Below are 25,373 nucleotides of genomic sequence, written 5' to 3'. Positions count from 1 at the left end.
CTCCCAAATGCACAAGACCAAATGACCAGGAGTCAACCCTTCCCACAACATGAGGGCGCCCGGGGCCTGCTCCAGACCGAATCTAAGTCCCCACTAAGTAATTTAGCCATAGGGTGAGAATCAAACTGACCAAAACAAAGGGGAAAAGGAGGCCACGAGTCAAGTAGAAATGCATTCACCCCTCCCAAACTCATCAGCGGGGGAACTGTGCAAATCCCATAAGGCCCTCCCTGCTTACCAGCTTGAAGCGAGGCAGAGGGATTTTGCTCACATCCACTGGACTTCTCTCAGCGATGTTGACAAACCTTGCTTCTAGAATTGCCACAGCACATGAAACATGGACCCATCTGCCAAAAAAAGAAGGGCTCAGTCACCTCTTTCCACTGGCGGGGGGCCTGCTGACAGAACTTCCTCCATCACCCAGTAAGGCCACTCGGTCAGCCAGGTTCCAAGACTCAGGAGGCAAAGTGCCATTTACCAAATCAAGTACTGCACACACACTGCCCATGGCCAGTGCAGGATCAACCCTCTAATCTATGGCAAATACGCAGAAGCATAGATGACTATGTGATGGGTTCAAGGGAGCAAAAAATAGAGAGTACACTCAGAGCTTTTCCCACCCAGACACCTTTTGAGAAACAGACATGTCTCAAGTGGAGAAAACAAAGATCGTGGAATCTCTTTATATCAGACTGTGCTGGGTCTGATATTCCATCGACAGTGTGTGTAGAATGCACAAGGCCCTGGGTTCAGGCCCATTTAGCTCCAACCATATGAAAACCTGCAACAACCATGGAAACAATAGTGTGCACTATTGGCAGGGCTATTGTTGGGAATATGAACAGGACTGTTTTTGTGGCCTTAGAGGGCAGGGCAGGGATTAAAGGCTTGGCAAAGGTAAGAGGTTCAAGCAGAGTCATTTCCACTCTAAATAAGGAATATTACCAGCCAGCTCTACCCTGCCTGAATCACAACGACCACTGCTAACAGCAGCATGCCTTTAAAGGGTACGGCACAGCCAAGCAGTCATCTGTTGCAAGCAGCAAGATACAAGCCCTGCAAAGTGGGCGGGAGGCTGGACCACCGTGGCATTTTACTCAGAGGCAGGCCATTCACCACCAGCTGCTGTGAACCCATGTGGGCAACTCCCTAGACAGAAGCCCCTCAGGAGCAAACCCTCAGAGAAGGTAAATCTGAGATGGAGCACAAAGATACGACTCCACGAGAATCGGCTGTATGACTGCTGAGACGCCCAGAAACATCTGTAGATTCAACAGGGCGGCCTGCCTAAGCTCTCCCCAGTGTCTAACTGTTCCCTTGAGTGCATCTGCCTGTCCTCCAAACACCAAGTCTGGATGGGGAGAGCTCGCTCTTTGGGAAAGTGCTTGGTACATGTCTGCAATCTCAGTCCATGGGAGGCTGAGGCAGGAGGATCACCAGTTAGACATCAACAAGGATTACACAGTATATTTCAGGAGACCCTGTGATTTACAACCATTTATAACTATAGTCCCAGGAGATCTTCTGGCTTCTGTGGAAACCTGTGCATATGATATACATGCAGGCAAAACATCCATACTCATAAAATTATGTTTTTAAAAGGGGGAAGAAAAGCTGGGCATAGTGGCACATGCCTTTAATCCCAACACTCGGGAGGCAGAGGCAGGTGGATCTCTGTGAGTTCGAGACCAGCCTGGTCTACAGAGCTAGTTCCAAGACAGCCAGGGCTACACAGAGAAACCTTGTCTCAAAAAAAATCAAAAAAATGACAAAGAGGAAGAAAAGAAAGAAAAGAACAAAGAAAGAAAGGGGGGAGAGGGGAGGGAAGAAAGAAGGAAAGGTAGGCAGGCTGCCTGGTTAGCCAGTCAACTGTAACAAGGTCAGTGTCCTGGCTTCAAGGCCACAAAATGTCTGTGTCATTCACACAGGGCCATTATCTGTCAGCATTTGTGGCCAGTGCCTCTCAAAGAAGGATGCCACTTATGTCTCTGCCCCTGATGGGAAAATGAAGTTAGCCAGGCAGTCTAGGGCTGCTTGCTAGAATGAGCCTTGTAGATGCTCACTCAGGAGCAGCTCCCGCCCTCACGGCACCGTGCATGCTGCTTCAGAACTGGGCATCACGAACCTCAGAACTCACCTGTCATCATTGGCTCTCTGCAGGGCCCCTCCACGCAATGAGCACAAACAGCAGTCCTGCCCAGAAAGGAGAAGGAAAACGGTTACCAGCAATTCATTCCCATACAATGTGCCCCCCTGACACTTCCTGCAGACACCTCTTAAACTGTATGAGAAAGCAATGCAATGGCAGGTGGACCTTCGGATGCATGCCCTGTAGTCAGGGCTCCCCTGTAAGAGACGGGCCATAATACATAACTATAACTGTATAACGAATCATTTGAGCCCCATTCTGAGACTTCAAACCTAGAGCTGATTTCTTCAAAGGGAGTGATGGCTCCTCCACAGGGCAGCTATCTGGTCTTCCCCCTCCAGAGCCAACAGCTTCCAGATCCACTCTGACATCACGAAGTACCAAATCCTAAGCTAACTGCTGTAGACATAAATTATGTCCAGCATGGAAAGAGGCTGGCCCTGAAGCCACCCCAGTCTTCTGGAGAAGATGGGAAGGGTAGGGGATACTCACTTCCTCCAGAGCATTGGCCGAACACCGAGAACACATCCATTCTTCAGAAGCCTTTGTGGGGGGTACCCCATAGCAACCTAATAAACAACACCAGGAAGAGTAAATGAAACCCAATCCAGAGGCTGGGGTCAGAACAGGGAAGAGCAATACTCTTCCTTAGATACCATTCCCAAAGATAGTAAACCATACAGAAATTCCCACAATCTGAGCCAGAGCCCCCAGGGCTCAATCATACAACATGGTCCAGAACCTAGGAGAGTCAAGAGACTGATTCACTAGCGCATCTCCCTAGTAGGTAGCCAGGGACTAACCCAAGGGACTCCAAAGTTGACAGGCATTTGGGATGGATGCTGGAGCCACAAGGAAACTTATTCATCCACCAGTCACCAACTTCCCAAGAATTCATAAGCATCCTTCGCTGTAGGCCACTGGGAAGGCCAACAGGTGACAACAACTTCCAACAGGCAGGCCATGCTGCTGGGACAGGAGGAGGAGAGGTGAGAGGTACTCACTGGCATGCACCCGGACACTGCACTTCTTGCAGGACACTAGCATGCTGGTGCCATCCTCCTCCAGGTAAGGGGTAGAAAGGTTGATGTCTGTGCTGCAGCCAGTTGTGGTAAAGCACATTTCTGGGATCAATGGCTTGGTCCTCTGAGTCTGAGCAGCTGCTTCCGAAGCTTTCCCACAGGTCTGAGTAAAGCTTCCAAACTCCACCTAAGTGAAAGGCAGAGAACATGCACCGCACAGTGAGCACACGTCTGTGCTCCTAGCCCTCCACCTGCTCCATCAGCACAAAGCTGGGCCTCTTACTGCTATGCCTGCAGCTATAGCTCCCGGGTGCACAGCCATTATCCTGAAGCTACTAATTGAAGTTACCTCTAATGACTCAAATTCAATTTCTCACAGCAGCATCAAACAAAGGCCCCTGGGGGACAACTGAGAAGAGGGAGCAAGTAAGAGGCACCTGGGATTTCAGTCTTCCCAAACCAAGTGATAATAAAATGCACTGAGACATTAGCAGCAAGGCACTGCCTGTCCCCGGGTGCTGCACATGGTGGCCCCACTGTGCGCACTGGGAGACAGCACCCAGAGCACATGTTCTTAATGGGCCAGCACTGATTACCTCTGAGGGCCATGTCAGCAGGTCACCTGAACTACAGCACTGTCACATGGCTGGATCCCCACCTGTGATTCCTGGCTTGGGGCCTCTCTAGGAAGAACATTATGTTACACGCTGCCCTTGGCAAACTATACGCAGAGCAAACATCCTCTGGCTCTGCCGCTGGATGGCACCATTATCCCCATTCCAAGAACAGAGCCTGGAAACATCACCCTCTGAGCCTGTGCCACTCAAGACTCTGCCCCCACCTAAGGAGATCTGCTGACAGTAACAATCAGGCCAGTCACGTCCCTCACAAAGGCACAAACAGTTCTTTCGCTGTGGCTTTCTGTTCACACAAAGACGTAGTGGGTTGTTGATCCAGTATGTGGGTCTAGGTTCCATCCTTCTGCAAGCATGAGCCTGGGGCCTTGCCAAGCTCAGGGCAGCTGTGCCCCTTGAGCTGCTAACCTACTGCCACCCTGTGTGTAGGACCATCTAGGCAGTCCCTGCTGTTGTGAATTCCGCCTGTCCTTCTAGAGCCTGGCCCAAGTGGCCCATGATGGTGAGGTCATCAGTGCCCGGCATGGGAAGGGCCACAGCTGAGCCCAGCCCTTGGTGCGTTAGACCCTCTGCCAAACAGCACTGACTGTGGCAGTGAGGGAGGAAGACAATGGCAGGAGAACCTGACTCTTCACCCGACGTTGACTTCAAATGGGGAAGAAACTGCAGTCTTGGACCCCAACTGATCAGGACTGCACAGCGTCAGGCAGAAAGAGCCCCAGACCAGGAGGATAAGAAACATTAGGCTCTGCAAGAATCGAGGCTCATGCCATGTGCAAGGATCACCAATCGAGGCACCCTTAAGGGTAAGCTCCCATGGATGGGTTATCTGCCAAAGCACAGACATGGAGAGGACGCGGGGGCGGGGCTCTAAAGAGAGCAGTGGCCCAGCTCTGCACCCATAATTAAACCCAGCTTCCTGACGGCTGGCCCGGGATGCCTGCTGGCAGCAGGGCAGGCTCACCTGGTGGTATGTCTGGAAGATCATACAGACAGCACAGTGGGGAGCCTGCTGGGCCATGAGCTCATTGAACTCCTTTTCAGCCTCAAAGTTCGGGGGTCGGTTCTGCCACAGCTGGCTCAGAGGTTTGGCCCAAGCCTCTGTCTCCTCAGCCTCTTCCTCAGGGGTCAGCTGTTCAGAAGTCTCTAGAGGAAGAAAAAGGAACACGAGTTACAGCAGCCCTGTACATGGGAGGTCGGCCTAGAGTGGACAGGCTCAGCCAGGGCTCCTGATCCCATGGCAGAACTAAACTCAAGGTTCTAGAGAAGAGAGATAAAAGGCAAGGGCAGAGCTGTTACCAAAAGACTCCTTTAAGGCCTGAATGACTTGGCTGGGGTGAGGGGGTAGGGGATGCTGTTTGTACTGCTCTTTCTGGTCAGACTGACTCAAGGTCTCTATTCTTCCTCATGTTTCAGGCACTCGGCCCACTCTGTTCCCCATAACAGCTGTCACATTCAACCCTGCCCTCTCTGGGGGCAGCAGAATGAAGCACCAGTCTGCCAAGAACTACACCATTTGCTGCCTCCCAAATGCCAGCATGTTTACGTCCTTTCCCCTCAGGGCTTTCCCTTCAGCTGTGCTGGAGAAACAGGGAGAGAAAACAAAACTGGTAAAGCCTCAAAGATGTTACATCATGGCCTTGGTCAGGACTTTCCAGCTCACTCTGGAAAGTCCAAGGTAGGGGGTCTCCCTGGCTGGGGAAGGACTCCCCACTATCTCAGAGGATGAATCTTCTTCCTGGCCATAAAATCATGTCACCTTTCAACCAGGAGCTTATGAACGAAGAGCCTACAGGCATAATCCAACCCAAATAAACATTGCTATTGCATTTTCAGAGAAGGGGGGTGGGGGAGAGAAATGATGATCCCAGAGACCATTATAAAGCCTGAATCTGTAACGTGCTGGCCCAAAGTCTCCTCATCCCTCTTTAGCGTGTTCCACAACCCAGATACTCATAACCATAGTGCAAGAAAAATCCTTCTCTGTATACATCTTCCCATAAGAGTAAGACTCTCTACAGATGGAACACAATGGAAATCTCACCAAGCAAGATGGAAGCAATAAGGTGTAAAGCCCACTAGTTTCTGGAACACACGAGGCTAAGGAGCAGGGAGAGAGCCCCAGCGATTCTGAATGCTGGGAGGAGGAAAGGTCTCTGGAGGAGGCAGCAGCAAATATCAGAAGAGACTGCTCCAAGGAGCAGGTGTGGAGGCTCAAGTCTATAGGGACGGCTGCCTGATGTGGGGATGAGAAGCCTGTGGCTGTGTCCCTGGCCAAGTCCTCGGTGTCTGACAGCAGCTTGGCTCTGACACCGCACCCATCAGGTACTGCCACAAGGCCACTGCATGCATGACTGTGTGTACGTGTAATCCACTGCAGTCACCTGAGCTAAGACAAAAGCCCTCCTCTCCCCAGAGACCCTGCGATCTCGGCACAGCAGCCCAGAGCGAGCTGTGCGGGCACACCTATACCAGGGCACACCTGTACCAGTGCACACTTGTACCAGGGCACACTGTACCAGTGCACACTGTACCAGGGTGCACCTGTACCAGGGCACACTGTACCAGGGCGCACCTGTACCAGGGCGCACCTGTACCAGGGCACACTGTACCAGGGCACACCTGTACCAGGGCACACTGTACCAGGGCACATCTGTACCAAGGCGCACCTGTACCAGTGCACCTGTACCAGTGCTCAATTGCTCGCTTCAGGGCACTCCAGCACAGGGCACATACACCAGTGCCTCTCCCACCTCACAGTCGTGTTTCACCTAAGGGATCTGGCAGCCGCCATTGTGGACAGCCCCAGTGAAGGGCCAATGTAGCATAAGGAGGTCAATGCAAGCAGGGCATATCAGCCCCCAAGAGGGCCCATGGTTCAGACTGGAGCCAGAGTGCCTGACCCAAACAGGAGGGACCAAGATGGTATGGAAGAGACAGAAATAGCTCATAGCTCATAGCCCGTCTTCACATATGGACATCTGTTCTACTTACAAAGCCCAAAGGGCCCAGGTCACTGCATAAGTGAACACTGAATGCCAAGGGAAACGTTCACTGTGCTAAGTGAAAACTGCAGGAGTCAAGATTTTAACAGTTTACATTTGTAAAGCTTCACAGAGCCTTATCGTCAAAACGTGTGCATTTCACTGAAAATGTACTTCAAATAAAAATGCTTTTGTAAAAAAGTAGGGAGAAATGGGCATGGTGGTAGAAGCTCATAATTCCATCACTGATGAGGCGGAGGCAGGAGAATCATGAATTCAAACCCAGTTTGGCTACATAGCCAAACCTGTTTCTAAAAAGGAAGAAATGGTGGAATGAAGCTATATTAGACAAACAAGACTAAGAATTCTAAGTATAACACATAACCTTTGTTTGACTTATATTAATTACAAAGGGAAAAACCCTACTGGGTACATTCTTAGGTCAAGCCAGGAAAGGAAGGTAAAGCTGGACTAAGGCTATTAGGGAACCACCGCCCTGGACGTAAAACAAGATTAACAGCAGTGTGTTTATTTGGGGCAATCTGTAGGAGATGCTGTTGGTGTACTAATGTAGGGTGATCTGGCTGGGACTGGTAAGCAGGCCTGTAATCCCAGTTCTCTGGGGGCTGAGGCAGCAGGACCAAAGTCTAGAAAAGGTGGTGAGACCTTGTCTTAAAATAGAAAGTGAAAAGAGGGGGTCAGAGGGGTCAGTTAAGAGCACTGGCTGATCTTCCAAATGACCTAGGTTCACTGCCAGCCTCCACATGGCAGCTCACACTCTCTACAACTCTAGTACCAGGAGATCCCACGTCCTCTTCTTTGGAGCACCCTATGAATGTGGTATAGACATACATACAAGCAGAATACTCATAAACACAAATAATTTCTTTTAAGTAAAAAGAGTCTAGGGACACAGGACAGTGTCAGGTGCTTGTCGAACATGGGTGAGGTTCTGTCTTAGTTCCTAAAAAGGTTTTCTTTCTTTTTTTAAATGAAACAGTCAGGCATGGTAGCTCATGCCTTTAATCCCAACACTCAGGAGGCAGACGCAAAAAGATCTCTGAATTTGAGGCTAGCCTGATCTACAGAGCCAGTTCCAGGACAGCCAAGCCTACATAACAAAACTCTGTCTTGAAAAACAACAAAAAAGGAAACAGTGAAGTAACCAGATAAACACATTGTGTCCACGTGAAACTGAAGCTGCCTTGGGGACCTTTCCTTTACACCCTGTGGATATATACACTGTGAAGTGACCAGATAAACACATTCTATCTATGTGAGACTAAAGCTACTTTGGGAATCTTTTTTTACACTGTGTAGATATATGTCACTGTGACTGGTTAGTAAATAAGCTGACTGGCCCACAGCTGGACAGAGGTTAGGTGGGACTTAGACAAAAAACAGTACAGGGAAGAAGGTGGTAGGAGTCGCAGAAAGAAGCAAGATGAACATGTCATGCTGAAAATAGGTACTGCCAAGTGGCAGAACGTAGATAAGAAATACGATTAATTTAAGTTGTAAGAGCTAGTTAGTAACTAGCCTGAGCTATTGGTCACACATTTGTAATTAATATCAAGTTTCCGCATGGTTATCTGGGAGCAGGCTGGCAGGACAGAAAACCCCACCTACACTGCTTGAGCAGGGTATACCTATAACCCCAGCACCTGAAAAGTGAAAAGCAAGAGGATCACGAGCTCAGAGCCAGCCTGAGTTACTTTACACCCTGCTTCCATAATGTACTAGCAGAAAGAAAACATACAAACTCACAGCAAATGTTCTGATAACAATTAACAATTAGCATGCAGGGACCACACTGACTCTCCACCCTTCATTTTGTCATAACTGAACACTGCTCATCAGAAAAAGTAGAGAGAGATTCTAACAGTTACATTATTTCAAAAAGAAACACTCAGACATGAGTTATGTGAGTGCATGTACGCAGTAGTCACATGACCCCCTTTGGAAGACAGGCATAAGGATCTTTTGCCTCTTAAAAACTCTGTTTTTCCAGTTTTCTACAGTGTATTTTGTTGTTGTTTTGCTTGTTTTTGCTTTTTGTTTCTTTCTGGAGACAGTTTCATTGTGTAACCCTGGCTGTCCTGGAACTCGCTCTGTAGACTAGGCTGGCCACAAATTCACAGAGATCTGCCTGCCTCTGGTTCCCTGCTGCTGAGATTAAAGGTGTGCACCACCACCCAGCTAACCTGTGTCATTTTAAAACACCTAGGGAAGAAATCAAGCAACAGACAGAAGCTCTCAATGGGGCTGGAGCACACAAGCTCAGGGGCACTGCTGGGACCCCAGTCAGGGTTTGTCCAGCCTTCTGATCCCTGGACCTCTAGGCTGTCCCCACGCCCAGGCTGTTCATAAGATGAGCTATGCCACACATGGAGGAGGGAAAGAGGAGCAGGGGGCGCAGCACTAGAGCAGCACTGTGCAAGCAGCGCCTCTGCATCCACAAGGTGCAGATGCCAGTACCGCTGGGGCCCACCAGCATCCCCTCTCTGCTCCTGGCAGCCGAGATGGCCACTCCCTGCTGTTGTCAAGATGAGTTTCAGAGCCACGCTTCCCATTTTCGCTTGCATAGGTTTTTAGTTCCCCTTTCTGCCTCCTTACCGTCATCACTGCCACACTCCTGCAGCACCAGCGGGTGATGGCGCGGGAGCTTGCTTAAGGGCTGGCGGCGACCCTTGGTCTTCTTATTCTCCTCCAGGGAAAGCATGTACTCATCAGCAACCTGAGCAAACAAGGGACATGAGCTCGGTGATGAAACCGGGGAGTTATGATGACACACCTGTAAATCTTACCGCTCGGGAGGCTGAAGTGTGAGGACAGAGACTAAGGCAGCCTGGGCTACAGATGCAGTTCAGCAGCTCAAAAACGGGAGGGAGGGGGGAGGGAGGGAGGGAGGAACAGAGGGAGGGAGGGAGAGAGAGAGGGAGGGAGGGAGGGAGAGAGGGAGGAAGAGAAAGAGAAATAGGGAGAAAGGGAAGGGAAGGGGAGAGGAGGGATATAGGGAAGAAACATATAAAACTGAACGAACACACACACACACACACACACACACACACAGTCTTAGGGCTGGGGAGATGGCTCAATAGTCAAAAGCACTGGCTGATTTTCCAGAGGATCTGGATTCTATTTCTGACACCTACACGGCAGCTCACAGCCATCCTAAGCTCCAGTTCCAGGGAATTCAACACCCTCTTCTGTACTCTCAAGCACTGTATACATGTGGTGCCCAGACACATAGAGAGGCCAAACACTCACATGTGTAAAATAAAATAAATTTTAAAGCAATTAAAAACACACAGCCTGCCGGGCGGTGGTGGCGCACGCCTTTAATCCCAGCACTCGGGAGGCAGAGACAGGCGGATCTGCCAGTCTACAAGAGCTAGCTCCAGGACAGGCTCTAGAAACTACAGGGAAACCCTGTCTCGAAAAACAAAACAAAACAAAACAAAACAAAAAAACAAAAAAACAAAACAAAACAAAAAAAAAAAAAAAAAAAAACCACAGCCAGGCGGTTTAATCCCAGTACTTGGGAGGCAGAGACAGGTGGATCTCTGTGAGTTCAAGGCCAGCCTGGTCTACAGAGCGAGTTCCCTGACAGCCAGAGGTACATGAAGAAATCCTGTCTCAAACAAAACAAAACAAACAAACAAAGCATAAGCCAGAGTGTCAGGTCAACTAGTCTGTACTCATGTATTCTAGAATTCTAGGGCACAAGTCTGTTTATGTCTTGCTTCCTGGCCTTCTCAGAAGATGCCTGAACTAGAGGACAAGCAAGGACCCACACACACACTTGAAGGTCCCTCCTATGAAACATCCGAGGCCATGAGATGATGGACGAGCCAAAGTGCCCTTTCCTTGGGAGGTGAGCATGTGTTACAGTGCATGTACTGAACAGCAGGGTCATCCACACTGAGAACCTAGAAGACAACAGGATGGGCACTCCTGCGCCATTGCAAGGACAGCGGTCCACTCAAGCTCCACCCTCCACCCTGCTGAGATCTGCACTCTGGGGCCACTGCTGCTAACACCCGAATGAGGTGAGTTTCCTCTACTCCAGGAAAGAGCACCAGCCAAAGCAGAGCATGTCTGCCCTCTGGCCTAGATGCCAAGGGAAGGTTGATTTGATACCACGTTTGCATCATGCCCGAGCAAACATAATTGGGTCTAAGATGTACAGGACTGACGATTACTCCATGCGTTTCTTTTTAATCAACATACTTAAAAGTTGGTTGTACTGACATTATGAGACACGGGCTTGGCAAAACCATTAAGCGAGGAAATGAGGCCTAGCAGTCGGCCACTTTCCAACACTTACTAAACTAATGCCTCAGATCTACAAAGAGGTGGGGGCACTGCCGGGTCACTTTAGAGGCGTCCTGAGTCCATGGAATACAGAGCATTTCAGAGCTTAACAAAAGCACATGGGATCTCAAAAGAAAACAATTCTGAAGGCAGAACAGAGCCCATTCCTGCAAATACAAGTTTCTCAACAGGAGAGTGTCGTGAGACCATTCACTCGACAGCTGCTGACTGGGCACCTTCCACGAGCAAAGGCCTCTCGGGAACGGAGGAGGTAACAGGGCAGGATCTAGTCTCCCGAGTGGAAGGTGCATAGAACATACAGGAAGGAGGCAAAGAGTAGGATGTTTAGCAGGCATGACCTCCGACACAATCCATCTTCCAAATGGACGCAAACTACACAGTGCGCCCAAAGCAGCGGTTCTCCAGTGTAAAATGGGCACCGTGGTGCAGAGCACGCACAGGCCAGACTTAACCCCATGTCACAGAGCAGCACATGAGGAAGGCCCTCGACAGCTGACACTAGGGTGAGCAGGAAGGGCACTGGGTACCGTCTCCTCCACCCAAACAGCCTTCCCTTTGGTCCACATGCTTCTTTGGGGGGTTCTGTGTGTTCTGTTTAGTTTGAGATAAACTCATGTATCCCAGGCTGGCATTAAACTCCTATGTAGCTGAGGATAACCCTGAATTCCTGCTCTTCCTACCTGCAGCTCCTAAGTGTTGGGATTACACAGGTACGTTCCACTGTATGCATTTAAGCAGGGCTAGAGGGAGAATCGTGGGCATACTCTACCAACTGAGTCACGTCCCTGTCCTATGATTCACAACTTTCAAATGCGTGAGATTTCACCATCTTTTAATATTTATTTTGTTTTATGTATATAAGTGTTTGCAGCACTTGAGACTGCACCACGTGCCCACCCGATACCCAGGTCAGGAGAGAGCATCAGAGCCTCTGGAACTGGAGTTACTGATGATTGTGAGCCACAATGTGGCTGCTAGGAAATGAGCCTGGTTCTCTACAAAGCAGCCAGTGCTCTTAACCACTAAGCCATCCCTCCAGCACCAGATTTCACATTTTTGGAGAAATTCTAGTTTAATTTCTTAAAACACTATTTTTCTGTGAATGACATAATTCTGTACATTTTTAAATTGCCTATAAAGGTAAAAAATCATTATAAATTAAATTTATAATTCATCATAAAATTCACAATATTCTGCTACTTCCTACTTTGAGCACATCTCAGTGACAGGCATGTGGCAGAGACTAGGGAGAAATGCAATGAGAATAAAGAAACCAGACAGAGTAAAGAATCTAGACTGGGGGATGGAGAGATGGCTCAGAGGTTAAGAGCATTGGCCGCTCTTCCAGAAGTTCTGAGTTTAATTCCCAGCAACCACATGGTGGCCCATAACTGTCTATAATGAGATCTGGTGCCCTCTTCTGGTCTGCAGGAATAAACATCTTTTTTTAAAATAAGAAGCTAGAATGGATTAGCACGGTAAAAGGCAGCTAAGATGGCTCACCTGGATAAAGACAATGACAACAGTTAAACATACAGTGTGCCACAACACAGATCTAGGAGCCTTACTCATTAATCATGGGACGTGTGGCATTAAGAAATGCAGACCAGAGTTAGAAGAGAAGTCAGCCAGAAACTGTGCACCTAAGACTCCTCAGCATAGGTTCAAAATTAAGACCATGGCTGTGTTTTGTGGCACGTACTTGTCATCCTACTTGGGAGACTGAGGCAGAAGGATCAATAAAGCCACAAGATAGAGGTCAGCCTGGATGATACAGTGAGACTCACATCTCAAATGAAAACCCAAACCACAGAGCTACAATCATGGGAGCGGCTGCGAACGCTGGTGGAAGGCCAACCAACCGAGGAGCAGGCTTAGGCAGTAGGATAAAGAGAAGGCAGCACAGGAAGGCAACGCAGCCGCAGACAGAGCCGCGAAGGCTCCACGGGAGACGTACTGCAAACAAGTCCCACAGAGCTCGGACGGCTGACAAGAGCAGAGGGAACCCAGAACACGTGACCACTGACCGGGATGTCTAGACTTGCGGCCTATTAACCCCGGCTGACTGTAGGAACAGGGAAGAATCTTGCCTCAGCCCACCTTGGAGAGGAACAAGAGAAATAACATTAGCCCGAGAAGGGAGTGGCCTCTGTGATCTTAGTGGGTCATCTAAGCATGTCTACAGCCAGAGGGAAAGGAAGCAGGTAAATGGAGATAGTGAGACCTGTGGCTGCTGGGTGGTGATGACACACACCATTAATCCCAGCAAGGAGGCAGAGGCAGGCGAGTTCAAGACCAGCCTGGTCTACACAGCGAGTTCCAGGACAGTCAGGGCTACACAGAGAAACCCTGTCTCAAAAAAAAAAGATATGTAGCAGACAGAGTGTCCACAGCCTAACCTATGAACACGCTATGTTAATATGACAAAGGAGAATTAAGACTGATAATCAGATGACTGTAGAGTCGGCAGATTATCCTAGATTATCTAGGCAGGACCAATATAATCACTAAGGCACATACAGCAACAGCACCAAAGAGGGTCAGGAACCTTGTGCAGAACATTCCAGGCCCCTGCCTGCAATAAACCTGGGTACCAGAGTCTAGAAATTTCTTTTCTTTTCTTTTCTTTTTCCAAGGCAGGGCTTCTGTAGACCAGGATGGCCTTGAACTGACTGAGATCCACCTGCCTTTACCTCCCAAGTGTTGAAATTAAAGGCTGCACCACCACTCAGCTTAGAAATTTGTCTCCTCCTCTAACACGTGGCACACAGAGTTGTAGGCACATACTTCCCCAGCTCCTGGAGTGGTGCATGTCCTCTGAGGACCTCCCAGTGACTCCCTGCATGCCCGCATGCCCAGCCGACATTCCTCAGCCTACCTCACAAACATGGTGCATGACATGCCCCCATCTCACTCACAATCCCTAAAAACCCTTCAGTTTTCTCTGAATCTGTCTTTCACAGATGATGCCCTTGCCACTCCAGGAAATCGAGCCAAAGTCTGAGCTGTCTGAGCTGTGCTACATGTTGAGTCATCCTGTCTCCCTGTCAGGGTTCCCACGTTCCCGAAACTCAGGTGCACGTCTGGCCCCACCCTGTCACCATGGTCAGCTCCACTCTCACCACCTCTCAAACCCAGGTTCCCAACATGCTTTTTTTCAAGGGTGGGGCAGGGGTTGGTTTTTCGAGATGGGGTTTCTCTGTATAGCTGTGACCATCCTAGAACTCACTCTATAGACTAGGCTGGCCTCGAACTCAGAGAGATCCACCTGCCTCTGCCTCCCGAGTGCTGGCATGCACCACCACTGAGAATGTTTTTTCTTTAAATCCTTTCTCCTCCTTTCATGGAGTAGGATAGGTAAATGTAAGCTGGGTTTAGTGGCACATTCCTTTAATCTCAGCACTAGGGAGGCAGAGGTAGGTGGATCTCTGTGAGTTCAATGACAGCCTGATCTACATAGTGAGTTCCAGGCTAGCCAGCGATACATGGTGAGACCCAAAAGAAAAGAGAAATACTAAAGGAAGAAAAGAAGGAAGGGGGGGAGGGAAGTAGGGAGGGAGGGAGGGAGGAGTTCCATGGCATCTGGCTTGAAAGCGGTAAAAGCAGGATGAAGCAGGCCAGGCAGGTGCGTGAGGTCGGATCTGCATGACAGGCACCCTCATGCTCCATCTTTGTACACCTCTGGGTAGATCATGGAGTTCCAGTCTCCAGGCACAGCCTGCAGACCCATCATGCCTGACCTTGGAGTAAGCTATCAGCACCATGAAGAGAACAGAACTCTCCTCTCCCAGACTCTTGCTCCAGTCTCGTTCTGTCTACCTGGTGTATTCCTCCAAACTTCAAGGTTGAACTGAAAGTCTCCTTTACATGCTGAACTCCTTCAGCCCTGCTAGGCTGTCAGCTCTTCCAATGGGAGCTACAGCGCTCACCATCACCAGGTGCTGGAACCATATGCTCCTCTCTGTCCACATTCAGCTCTCAAGAGTGCTGGAGGTCCTGGAGGGCAGTCCTGGCCCACAGAACACAGGCCCAAATGACACAAAGGCTAAATGAGCAAGAGGGTCAGACAAGGCCAGCACACACTGACAGAGCAGAGTAAGGAATTAGTACGACCGAGAATCCACAAAGAAATGAAAAGGAAGTTGAAAGCACTCAGGCTTTTCAGCAGGACTGAGAGGCTCCTAAAGAGAAGCCTCCCTACCCTGTGGATTACGATGGCAAAGACATCTTGGCTTCTGTCCATGCCATGGATGCTCAGTATGCATCAGTGAGTTGCAATCTGCCTTCTGCAGGGGGAATACATGCTAGTCTGCAACCTCACCGTATGGGAGCTTGGGCAATGCTTTGTTCCTTCCAGGGCCTGCAGACATCCAGGCCAGCCTATTCCTGGGTCATCCATCTATTTGAAAGTAAAAGAGGAGCAGGACTATTTGCCCACATGTTAAAAAAAAAAAAGTAACTTTGTTCAGTCATATTAACTGATAACAAAATGGCATCTAACCCAATTTCTTTTAATCCATCACTTAATTGCTATCAAATATAGGAAGAAAAAAAAGATGGCTAGTATTTATTGGCTAGCTACAGGCTCTCCAAAAATAAAAATAAAAATGACACTAAAAACCTCCAGTAAAATTTACAGTAATAGGCTGAATGATGTTCATAAAATATTTAGTATCCATTATATCTTTGATATTTGCTAGCTACTCTTTGGACAGTGATTACCAGGAAGTCAGAAATCTGCAAGCAGAGGACAGATGAGATGAACCGCTGTGCCACAGCAGGGCAGACTGGCACCCAAGGGCTTGTGAGGAAGAATAACAAGGCGGCAGCTGCATGGGTTAGATGATTCCAAGCTGAAAAGCGTTCTCTTGTGGGTGCTGCAGTGGGGGTACAGAGAGCAGTGGTGGGTGCTGCACTGGGGGTACAGAGAGCAGTGGTGGGTGCTGCAGTGGGGTTAGAGAGCAGTGGTGGGTGCTGCATTAAGGGTTACAAAGAGCAGTGGTGGGTGCTGCATTGGGGGTACAGAGTGCAGTGGGGGTGCTGCACTGGGGGTACAGAGAGCAGTGGTGGGTGCTGCATTAGGGGTACAGAGAGCAGTGGTGGGTGCTGCACTGGGGGTACAGAGAGCAGTGGGGGTGCTGCATTGGAGGTACAGAGAGCAGTGGTGGGTGCTGCATTAAGGGATACAGAGAGCAGTGGTCAAAACCACAAGGAAACATGGCGGTTATTAATTCATTAGCCTGCAATCACTATGAGATGCATGCAGGAAGTCTACAGAAAATGAGTCCTGACACTCAGAGGAAGTGGAGAGAATTATCTGGGTACTGGAAGACAAGAGGAGGGAGGGCCGTGAAATGGTTCAGCGGGTAGGGGCGCTATCCAGCTAGCCAGACAACCTGTGAGTTTGGAGCTGGGGATCCACACAGTAGAAGAAGAAAGAGAACCAAGTCCCTTCTGTTGTGCGCTCACCTCCGCTTGTGTGCCACAGCACACACATGCCCACAATACATACAAGTAACCCACAAAATCAATAACTGAAAAAAAAATGTGATGTTTTTGTCTTGCGAGATGGGGCTGCTATGTAACCAGGCTCACAGCCAAAACAAAACAAAAAAAAATTAAATAAAAATCAGAGTGTTCCTTTAAAAAAAAAAAAAAAAGACAAGAAGCATGGGAGATGGTGACAGCTGTGGTCCCAGCACTTAGCAGGCCAGGGCTAGAGGATCTTGAGAGAATGGCTACAGTGAGCTCTGGCCAGTCTAAGCAATTTAGTGAGAACCTTAGTGAGATTTGTCCTAGTTTTAAAAAGAAGGGGTGACGTATATGAGGCTGAAGCAGCAGTCAGGGCAAAGAGAAGTTCAAGGCCTGCCTGGGCTACATCAAATAGCAGGATCCAAGGGCCAGTGAGAAGACTCGTCAGGTAAAAGCGCTGGCCACACAAACCTGAGTTCCAGCCCTATAATCTGCAGGCATCTGTAATCACAACACTCCTAAAGCAAGATGGGAGGCAGCAACACAACTACCCAGAAGTCATCAGGTCACGTGGCCTGAAGCACACAGAGCAGCAAGAGAACCTACCCAAAAGCGTGGAAGTCGAGAACAGACTCCTCAAAGTTGTGCTCTGACCCCCACACAAGTCAGTATGCAGTTACTCACACATCACATATATACATACACATGCAACACTCTCCCCCCAAATAAATCCTGAGAAAAAATTTACAATCCTATCAGAAAGAACAAAGCAGTAGAGATGACTTCGAAGCCAAGAGCATGACCGCTGCTAGGGTGAACCAAATTCAGTCCCCAGCTCCAGGCCAGGCTGCTCACTCCCCTGTGCCCAGCTCCAGGACAACCCAACACCTCCGACCTCTCACTTGTACAAAAACCCACAAAGATCACACACATACACACAATTTAAAATAAATTATTTTTTTTAAAAGGATAAGGGGCAAAAGGCAACACTAGGGAAACCTGGACCATATATGGAAGATCAAAAACCATGGCCCACATGCAACGGTGACAGCAAAGTCAGGGAGCATTCCTCCTATTTTTCAAAGATATCCAGCCCAAGAAGTTACTCAACATGAAGAAGAGAAAGCCAGGTGGTCTCTGTGAGTTCAAGGTCAGCCAAGGCTGCCCAGTGAGCTTCCTCTGACACACACGTACAGGGGAGGAGCGCGGTCACTCGGGTGTCCTTTCACCACAACACACACGCGGAGGTCAGAAACAGCTTCAGCAGGTAGACCTCTCCTTCTGCTATGTGGGCTCAAAAGCAGAATTCAGGCCATCAGTCCTGGTGGCAGGCACCTTTACCTATTAGCCAATCTCACCAGCCCCTTTTTATTGTTTTTGTAAGATGGGGTCTAATATAGCCCAAGCTGGTCCCAAATGCCATCTCGCAGCTAAGGATGACCATGAAAGGCCTGCTCCTACCTCCACTTCCCCGTGCTGGGGCTACAGGTAAAGCTCACCACCATTTACCCTGACTGTAATCTGGACCACGGCAGCTGTGAGGCCCAGCCTGCCACCCTTGACTCCGCTGTTATCTGGACCATACCAGCCGTGAGGCCAGAGAATGGGGCTCTCTGGGAGAGGTGAATCAGCTGCAGTCAATAGGAATCCTCTCAGCATGGCTGACCTGCCAGGAGCCACAATATACAAAAGGAAGAAAACACAGCTTCTGGTAACAGTGGGTACTAGAAGGAGGCCCGAACAAACACATCCACATATGGCTTTGGGAATTCGTCCTGGTCTCCAAAAGGCAGATCTAGCAATGATTCCACGGAGTAATGAAAACGCCTAAAAAGAAAATGCCCTTGGATATCAGGGTGAGAAAGGCCACTGTGGTGGTCTGAGAAAAATGCCCCCCATAGTTTGAAGGCTTGGTCAACAGGGAGTGGAGATATTTGAAAGGATTAGGGGGTGGACCTGGAGGAAGTATGTCACTGGAAGGAGGCTTTGAGGTTCCATGTTAAACCCAGTTGTCTCCCTGTCTGCCTGCAGATCAGGATGAAGTTCAACTACTTTTCCAACACCATATCTGCCACACTTCCTGTCGTGATAAAGGATCAAATCTCTGGAACTGTAAGAAAGTCCCAATTAAATGCGTTCTTTCATAAGTATTTAAAAGAGTTCCCTTGGTCATGATGTCTCTTCACAGCACTAAACAGTGACTAAGATGCCACCTAGTCTCAAACCCCAAACATCTGGGCTGCAACCATGCCATTCAGACCTTCCTGCTCTAGGCAAGGAGTTAGAGGAAGGGCTGCAAGCTCATCAGCACATCCGACCAAGCTTAGGATTTGCACTGCGCTGTCCCTGATGCTGCGGCTGAGATGGGGTCCTCCGGATCAGCAGTCACACACAGCACAGAGAGAAAGGAAGACAGGGAACATCACCTGGCATTCTGACACAATCAATTCAGGCAGCAGATGCAAGACCGGACAGAGGGAGCCTCTCACACACCTGCAGCACCTGCACCCTCACAGGCCCCTCCTCCATGGGATGCCTTGCAGGGCAGTGGCCTCCCACACCACTGCAGAGCCTGTACCTCTGCCAGCTCCTGCTCACTGATGCTTCGTGGGGCGCTGCGCTTCTTCTTCACACTCGGCTCTCCTGTGGCCGTCCGGCCATCCCCTCTGGCATAGCTGTGCACAGTGAGAACTCCTGTTTTCTCTTGGCCTTGGCAAGAGACAGACTCGCTGGTTTCAGAATCTGAAGAAACTGAATCCTGAGATGAACTGGAGCCCAAGCTGGAAGAGGATTTCTTTTTAGAGCCCGCGAAGACAATGCGTCCTCCCATGGAGGCAGGATTCACAGAGAGGTCCAGCGCGGCTGCTTCAGGCTCGTCCTCCTCATCCTCCTCTTCCAGTTTGACATTCTTCAGCTCTTCAAATTTGACTTCAGTGGGGTCAGAGTAATCTGAAACACAGGTGCACATCAGGCAGAGCCAGCGTCCTTGTTGAAAGCAGGACAGCAAAGTCTAACACCCGACCAGTCACCGTGAGGTCGGGGGCTTAAACCCAAGTCCTGGCAGTAAGTTATTACAACTCACACATGATAGGGCTATGAGCAAGGGCTGCTGCTGTTCCTCACCAGGCCTGAGGGCACAGCAGAAGCCTACTGCAAAAGTGCAAAGAAATCTGCTGAGAGCCAGCCATGTTCCAAAGCACAGGTCACACAGCATAGTGACACAGTGCTCTCTAGCCAGACATACCTCACCATAGTAAGCACATTCTTCCAAGCCCACGAGAAGCTTGTCCTAAGAAATCCAGACTCGGAGCCGATCTGAGTTACCTGCTCCAAACCCACCATGTGGGTCCTCCAGTTCCACACGAGCAAACACCCCAGTGGCAGGCAGTCTGATTGGGTAAATACACTGCAGTCTTCCAGCATGTAGTTATATTTAATTAAGACTTTTAAGCTGGGCATGGTGGTGCTTGCCTAGAATCTTAGCATCTAAGAGGCAGGAGAGGGTCAGGGTACAGAGCAAGAAAATGACTAAAAACAAACTGAGCCTGGCAGCACATGCCTAGAACCCCAACACTCAGAAGTTCAAAGTGAGGCTGGGCTACACAGTGAGGCCTTGCTTCAAACACCAATAAGCCAAGTATGGCAGTACATGCCTTTAATACCAGCAAGACAGTCAGACCTTGTGGGCTACATGGAGAGTTCCAGGACAGCCAGGGATACATAGAGCCTACCTCAAAATATTAAAAATAGAAAAGAATAAACCCTGTCTCGAAAAACCAAAAAAAAAAAAAAAAATAGAAAAGAACAACTAAGAGCCAGTGAGATAGCACAGCAGGTAAAAGCACAAGCCCCACGAACCTAGGTTCAATCTGGGAACTGACATAGGGTGAAAGGGGAACACGTTCCACCAAGATTTCCTCTGTGGTGCACATGTACCACACACACACACACACACACACACACACACACACGGATAGACAGGCTAGCTGATATACACGCAAAGCACATGTAATAATAAACAAACCTTTGCAAACCTTTGTTATTGTTCTTCCCCCCCCCCCCCCCCCCATTTTTTGAGACAGAGTCTCACTGTGTAGTCCTGGCTGGCCTGGAACTCGATATGTAAACTAGGCTGGCCTCAAACTCTCAAGAGATCCACCTGCCCCTGCCACTCAACTGCTACAATTACTTGGCCCCATAACTAAAGTTTTAAAAAATAGAAATAAAACGGAGCATGCCTACGGTATCCCACCTCTCTTATCCAGCCTGGCCATACACTGCATCCATCCTTCCAACCCAGTATCAAATCCGGAGGAAAGCACCAAGGGCTCCCAGAGACAGAGCTTCCCATCACTAGGGCTGGCCTGCCTCTTCCTCACGGAGATGCCCTTGCCACGCCTGCCCACCTCATATTGCTAAAATCACCTTCACGGAAGCCTTTGGTCTCTGCTGTTTCCTTGAGCCTTGTCCTCTGTGTCTGGCTACCCTACATGCCCCTAAGCAAAATGCTTCTCACATTCCAATACAAGCCTGCTCACAACCTGACGCTCACAGACCTGACTCTCACGTTTCGCTGACCCTGCAACTCAATACAACACTGACCCTCCAACAGACAGGTGTCAGTTAGGGCTGTGGACAAACCAGCACTATCAGCTCACCTGGAAAAGGAAGGCCATCCTCAACTTGCCGCACGGAGCTGTGGGTGGGTCTCACTGGGGCGAGGGTGGCCTGGCACTCCGACAGCTCATACTGTCCAGAACTCAGCTCTTCCTTGGGGAAGAGCTCACTCTGGCTCACCTCCTGTGGTATTTCAAGACAGACTCGGTGTCGCTTTGTCCCTATTCGGTGCTTGGCCAGGCTGTAAGGAGAAGGCAAACCTTCTAGAGCCCATATGTTCACCCATTCCCCGCTAGTGCAGTCACACATGCCAACACACAACCCAAAGCAAATGGGCGCTCCCCTCCCAGCCTGTCCACCCTCTGGAGAGGGCAGATACTACTGCCCACTTTGGACATCTATTATGAGGACCGAGATGGGGCAGAATACCTGGTGGGCTTCCTGGCCTAGACCAGGCAGCCCCACAATGTCCCTCCCATCTTTCCCATAAGTGCACAATCCTCTGGCTCAGACCCTGATAAGAGATGCCACTCCTTATTCCCAAGCTGGTGACTCTAGCTCCTACCACCAGGTTTCTTTCAAAAGACACTCAGGTGACGCTGGGGAAAACTGCCTCTGGGCACAGCTCAGGCTCACTACCCTCATCCCTTAGCAAACAGCACAAGGAAGCTCTGGGGTCATCAGCGCTATGGCTTCCAAAGCCTTTTCAAGACCTGCCTGTATGCACTGCAAACAGCACAGAACACTCAAACTGTGGTGGCCGCCTCCTTCTCCCACGCCCACCCACAAGCCTGCCCAGTACCTTCTCTTTGCATCTCCGTCCTCTCCCTGCTCGACCCCTTCCATGTCCTCCTCTGGGCACTCCTCATCCCCAGTTCGTGGGGGCAGTCCACTGTCCTTCAGAAACTCGGCAGCTTCTGGAGTGGGCAGAGTATGGTCGATGATGGTGCTGTCCTTCCCAGCTTTCCAGAGTTTGTAGCGCTCGGGCTGGAACCTCCGCACAAACACGTCCATGGAGATCTTCACCATATCCTTCCTGCAGGAGCACTGCCCAAAGAGAGCAACAGTGAGGCCTCCTGTGGGCGCTTCCTCTCCTTCCTGCCTCCACCCTTATGCAGATTAAAGCATTAGGAGGTTTGAAACCACACTGCTGGGGGCGGGGTAGGACCAAATACATTTTTTTTTTTCTGATTTTTCAAGACAGGGTTTCGCTGCAGCTTTGGAGCCTGGCCTGGAAACTAGCTCTTGTAGACCAGACTGGCCTTGAATTCACAGAGATCCACCTGCCTCTGCTTCCCAAGTGCTAGGATTAAAGGCGTGCGCCACTACCACCTGGCTAATTTTTTTTAATTAAAGAGAAAAAAAAGCCACAAATGGTGATATACACACATATATAAACAATACACAGGAGACTGAGGCAAAGAGTTTGAAGCTAGCCTGGGCTACAATGGGAGTTTCAGGGCTAAAGAGTGAAACAAACAAAAAAAGCCTTTATGGACACACAATGCTGACACTCCCACATATTCCCAGCAACCGTTCCAGATGCCAACAGTTCAAAAAAAAATGTTTTGAGAAGAATTTCCTCAATCAGACATTTTTGCCCATGGTGTTACAGAAGAAGTCAAGAAGGCTTACCAGCACAGCTTGCTTGCCGTACTCAATCCACCGACGGGTAGCAAAATTGGTAGACTCGGCACAGTTGAAGCCATGGTTGAAGCCAGCATGGTAACCGTAAGGGAAAGTGATCATAAACTCGCCAGCTTCTTGGGTCACCTGAACAAAAGCAGATTTGAAGCAGCCACCACACGTGGCAGAGGCCAGAATTGGGCTCCTGAGTGTTTCTTTGCCACCACTAAGCCAATCAACCAAGGATAAGTCAACACTGCCAGGTCTTGAACAGCACGCATGCAAAGAGCCTAAACAACCATTCCTCCCAACTAATGCCGCGTGTGGAAGCTGCCGCCCTCAGCAGCAGGCCAGCGCACGGGAACAGGACTGAGCGAAACTCCACCCAACAAAGATGGGAGGGTGCTTCTGGGCCAGCCCATGGCCCTCTCTGAAGAGCACAGGCGGCTCACCTTGTCGAAGGGAATGCCGTACTTCTTCAGCATTAACGGGGAAATCAGGGTCATCTTGTGCCGCAGAAAGGCCTCACAGCTCTGAGCGCTTCCCGGGAAAAAGCCTGTTGGAGAGGAAGGTGGGTGTGAGTTAAGAGGAGGCTCTGCCCAAGCTCAGGATCCTGAAGTCACTGCATCTGCAGATCTCAGGAATGATAAGGACAGCCATCAGAGTGAGCGTGGAGGGGCTGGAGCGCTGGCTCAGCAGTTAAGAGCATTCACTGCTCTTAAAGAACAGTTAGGTTCCCAGCACCCACGGGAGACAGCTCACAAACATCTCTAACTCCAGCTCCGAGGACCCCAGCACCCTCTTCTGGCCTCCACAAATAGTACTCAAACAGATGCCCAGCACACTCAAGCATGGAAATTAAAATTATAGTGAACAAACAAAAACAAAAAATTGGGGGTGGGGGTTGTGACTGTGTAGCCAAGGACTCGCGGAGATCAGTTTGCCTCTACTGGGATTAAAGGCATGAACCACCACACCTGGCCAAAAAAAAAAGGAAGCAAGAAAAAAAAGTGGTGCTAATGTGGTGGGCCCCGCCCTCCCAGGTGGAGGTTACCTGGGTGATCAGACTCTGGCAGCTCAGATACTCAAGCCACCTTAGTTCACACAGAGCTGAGAGCTATTCCGAGCTTCTCCAGGCCGGAGACTGAGACTGTGCCCCCAGTCTCCTGAAGATAGCACATCACATCTATAGTTTGATTACTCAGGATCTCTCTCTCTCTGTGTGTCTGTCTCTGTCTCTCTCCCCTCCCTCCCTCCCTCCCTCCCTCCCTCCCTCTCTCTCTCTCATACACACACACCTACACCTAAACACAACACTGTACTCAACTTGGGCTTTCACACTGGGAACTTGGGGAGGAGAATCTGACCAAGTCACCTCCTGGCTGAGGTTGGGGAAGATGAAGGCAGAGCGAGTAGGAAAAGGACCGAGTACTCCTCAGACCGACTGGGAAAGGCTCAGGCTGGCCTATTCCACTAAGGTAGATCTGGCAGCTGAGCTCACACACCCCACCCCACCTGCAGGCCTGTAAAAGGTCACAGGTCATCTGACCACAGAGAAGGGAGGCTTCAGGGCAGGGAGCTAGACTGGAGAAGGCTGATCCTGTATCTGGAGGGGATGCAGTACCTTTGGCAAGGCGTTCCAGGCGTTTCCCATGCTCAGGTGGAACAGAATACCTGCAATCACATGACAACATCAGACACCAGCAGAAGACAAGGGAAGGAGGTGAGGGACTTGCTCTCACTCACAAACACCCTGAAGGAAACACAAGATCCTGAGGGTTCCCGGTCCAAAGAAACAACAAATGTTTGAGGTGAGGGGTATGCCAAACACCCAACCTGACTACTATACATTGTATACATGTACTGAAATATGCTACTATGACCATAAATATGTACCATCACTATGTGCCAGCTGGAAATAGTTTTTTTTCTAGGGTTGGGAGTTGAGACAGGGTCTCACTATGCAGCCCTGTCTTGCCTGGAACTCAATATGTAGACCACGCTAGCCTCAAATTCAGAGACCTGCCAGTCTCTGCCTCCCTAGTGCTGGATTAAAGGTGTGTTCCACCAAACTGGGCTTACAATGTATTTCCTAAGAACACCTTGAGCAAAGCAAAAACTAGAAAGAGGGAGACAGGAAGATGAAGAATTCAAGGCCAGCCTGACTATATTGGGAAGGGAAACTTAAAAAACAACCTATGAAATGAAGTATTCGGTTTAAGACAAAGGAGTAGAGAGCTACACAAAGTAAGGATTCATTTCTTCTGTATTCACTCACTCAGCAAGACACGCACTGAGTAAGAGCTCCCAGGACACTAAGTCTCTCCTTAAGGTCCTCCTATAATAAAGCTGTTGCCTGCATGTTGGGGAGGAGGCATTACATTACTGTGAGGGTTTCCACAATGCTCCTGGAAAAGCCCAATGGACAGGCTGGAGGAGTGGGAAACATGGCAACCAAGGATTTGGCACCTTGAGATTTGGCCCCATACTGCAGATGAACCAATTTTTCTACCATAAAAGCTGTACTGAT

At 49.6% G+C, this 25,373-nt stretch overlaps 1 protein-coding gene across 4 annotated transcripts in view; it reads right to left on the bottom strand.

Moving 5' to 3' along the window:
• The window catches only part of Kdm4a (lysine demethylase 4A), a 45,822-nt gene that overhangs the window by 6,363 nt on the left and 14,086 nt on the right, over positions 1 to 25,373 (bottom strand). For all 4 annotated transcript variants that reach the window (XM_038333749.1, XM_038333750.1, XM_038333748.1 and 1 more), the window contains exons 6-17: positions 24,468 to 24,517; positions 23,296 to 23,399; positions 22,853 to 22,990; positions 22,020 to 22,264; positions 21,259 to 21,458; positions 19,179 to 19,549; positions 9,407 to 9,527; positions 4,771 to 4,952; positions 3,154 to 3,358; positions 2,642 to 2,718; positions 2,138 to 2,193; positions 239 to 347 (exon numbers count right to left, since the gene is read on the bottom strand). In XM_038333749.1, coding sequence (XP_038189677.1) covers positions 239 to 347; positions 2,138 to 2,193; positions 2,642 to 2,718; positions 3,154 to 3,358; positions 4,771 to 4,952; positions 9,407 to 9,527; positions 19,179 to 19,549; positions 21,259 to 21,458; positions 22,020 to 22,264; positions 22,853 to 22,990; positions 23,296 to 23,399; positions 24,468 to 24,517 — 1,858 coding nt within the window. The remainder of the gene's footprint in view (positions 1 to 238; positions 348 to 2,137; positions 2,194 to 2,641; positions 2,719 to 3,153; positions 3,359 to 4,770; positions 4,953 to 9,406; positions 9,528 to 19,178; positions 19,550 to 21,258; positions 21,459 to 22,019; positions 22,265 to 22,852; positions 22,991 to 23,295; positions 23,400 to 24,467; positions 24,518 to 25,373) is intronic.

The sequence above is a fragment of the Arvicola amphibius genome, chromosome 6 (genome assembly GCF_903992535.2).
Source record: "Arvicola amphibius chromosome 6, mArvAmp1.2, whole genome shotgun sequence".
NCBI classification, from domain to species: domain Eukaryota; kingdom Metazoa; phylum Chordata; class Mammalia; order Rodentia; family Cricetidae; genus Arvicola; species Arvicola amphibius.
This window is presented reverse-complemented; position numbering and strand designations above follow the sequence as displayed.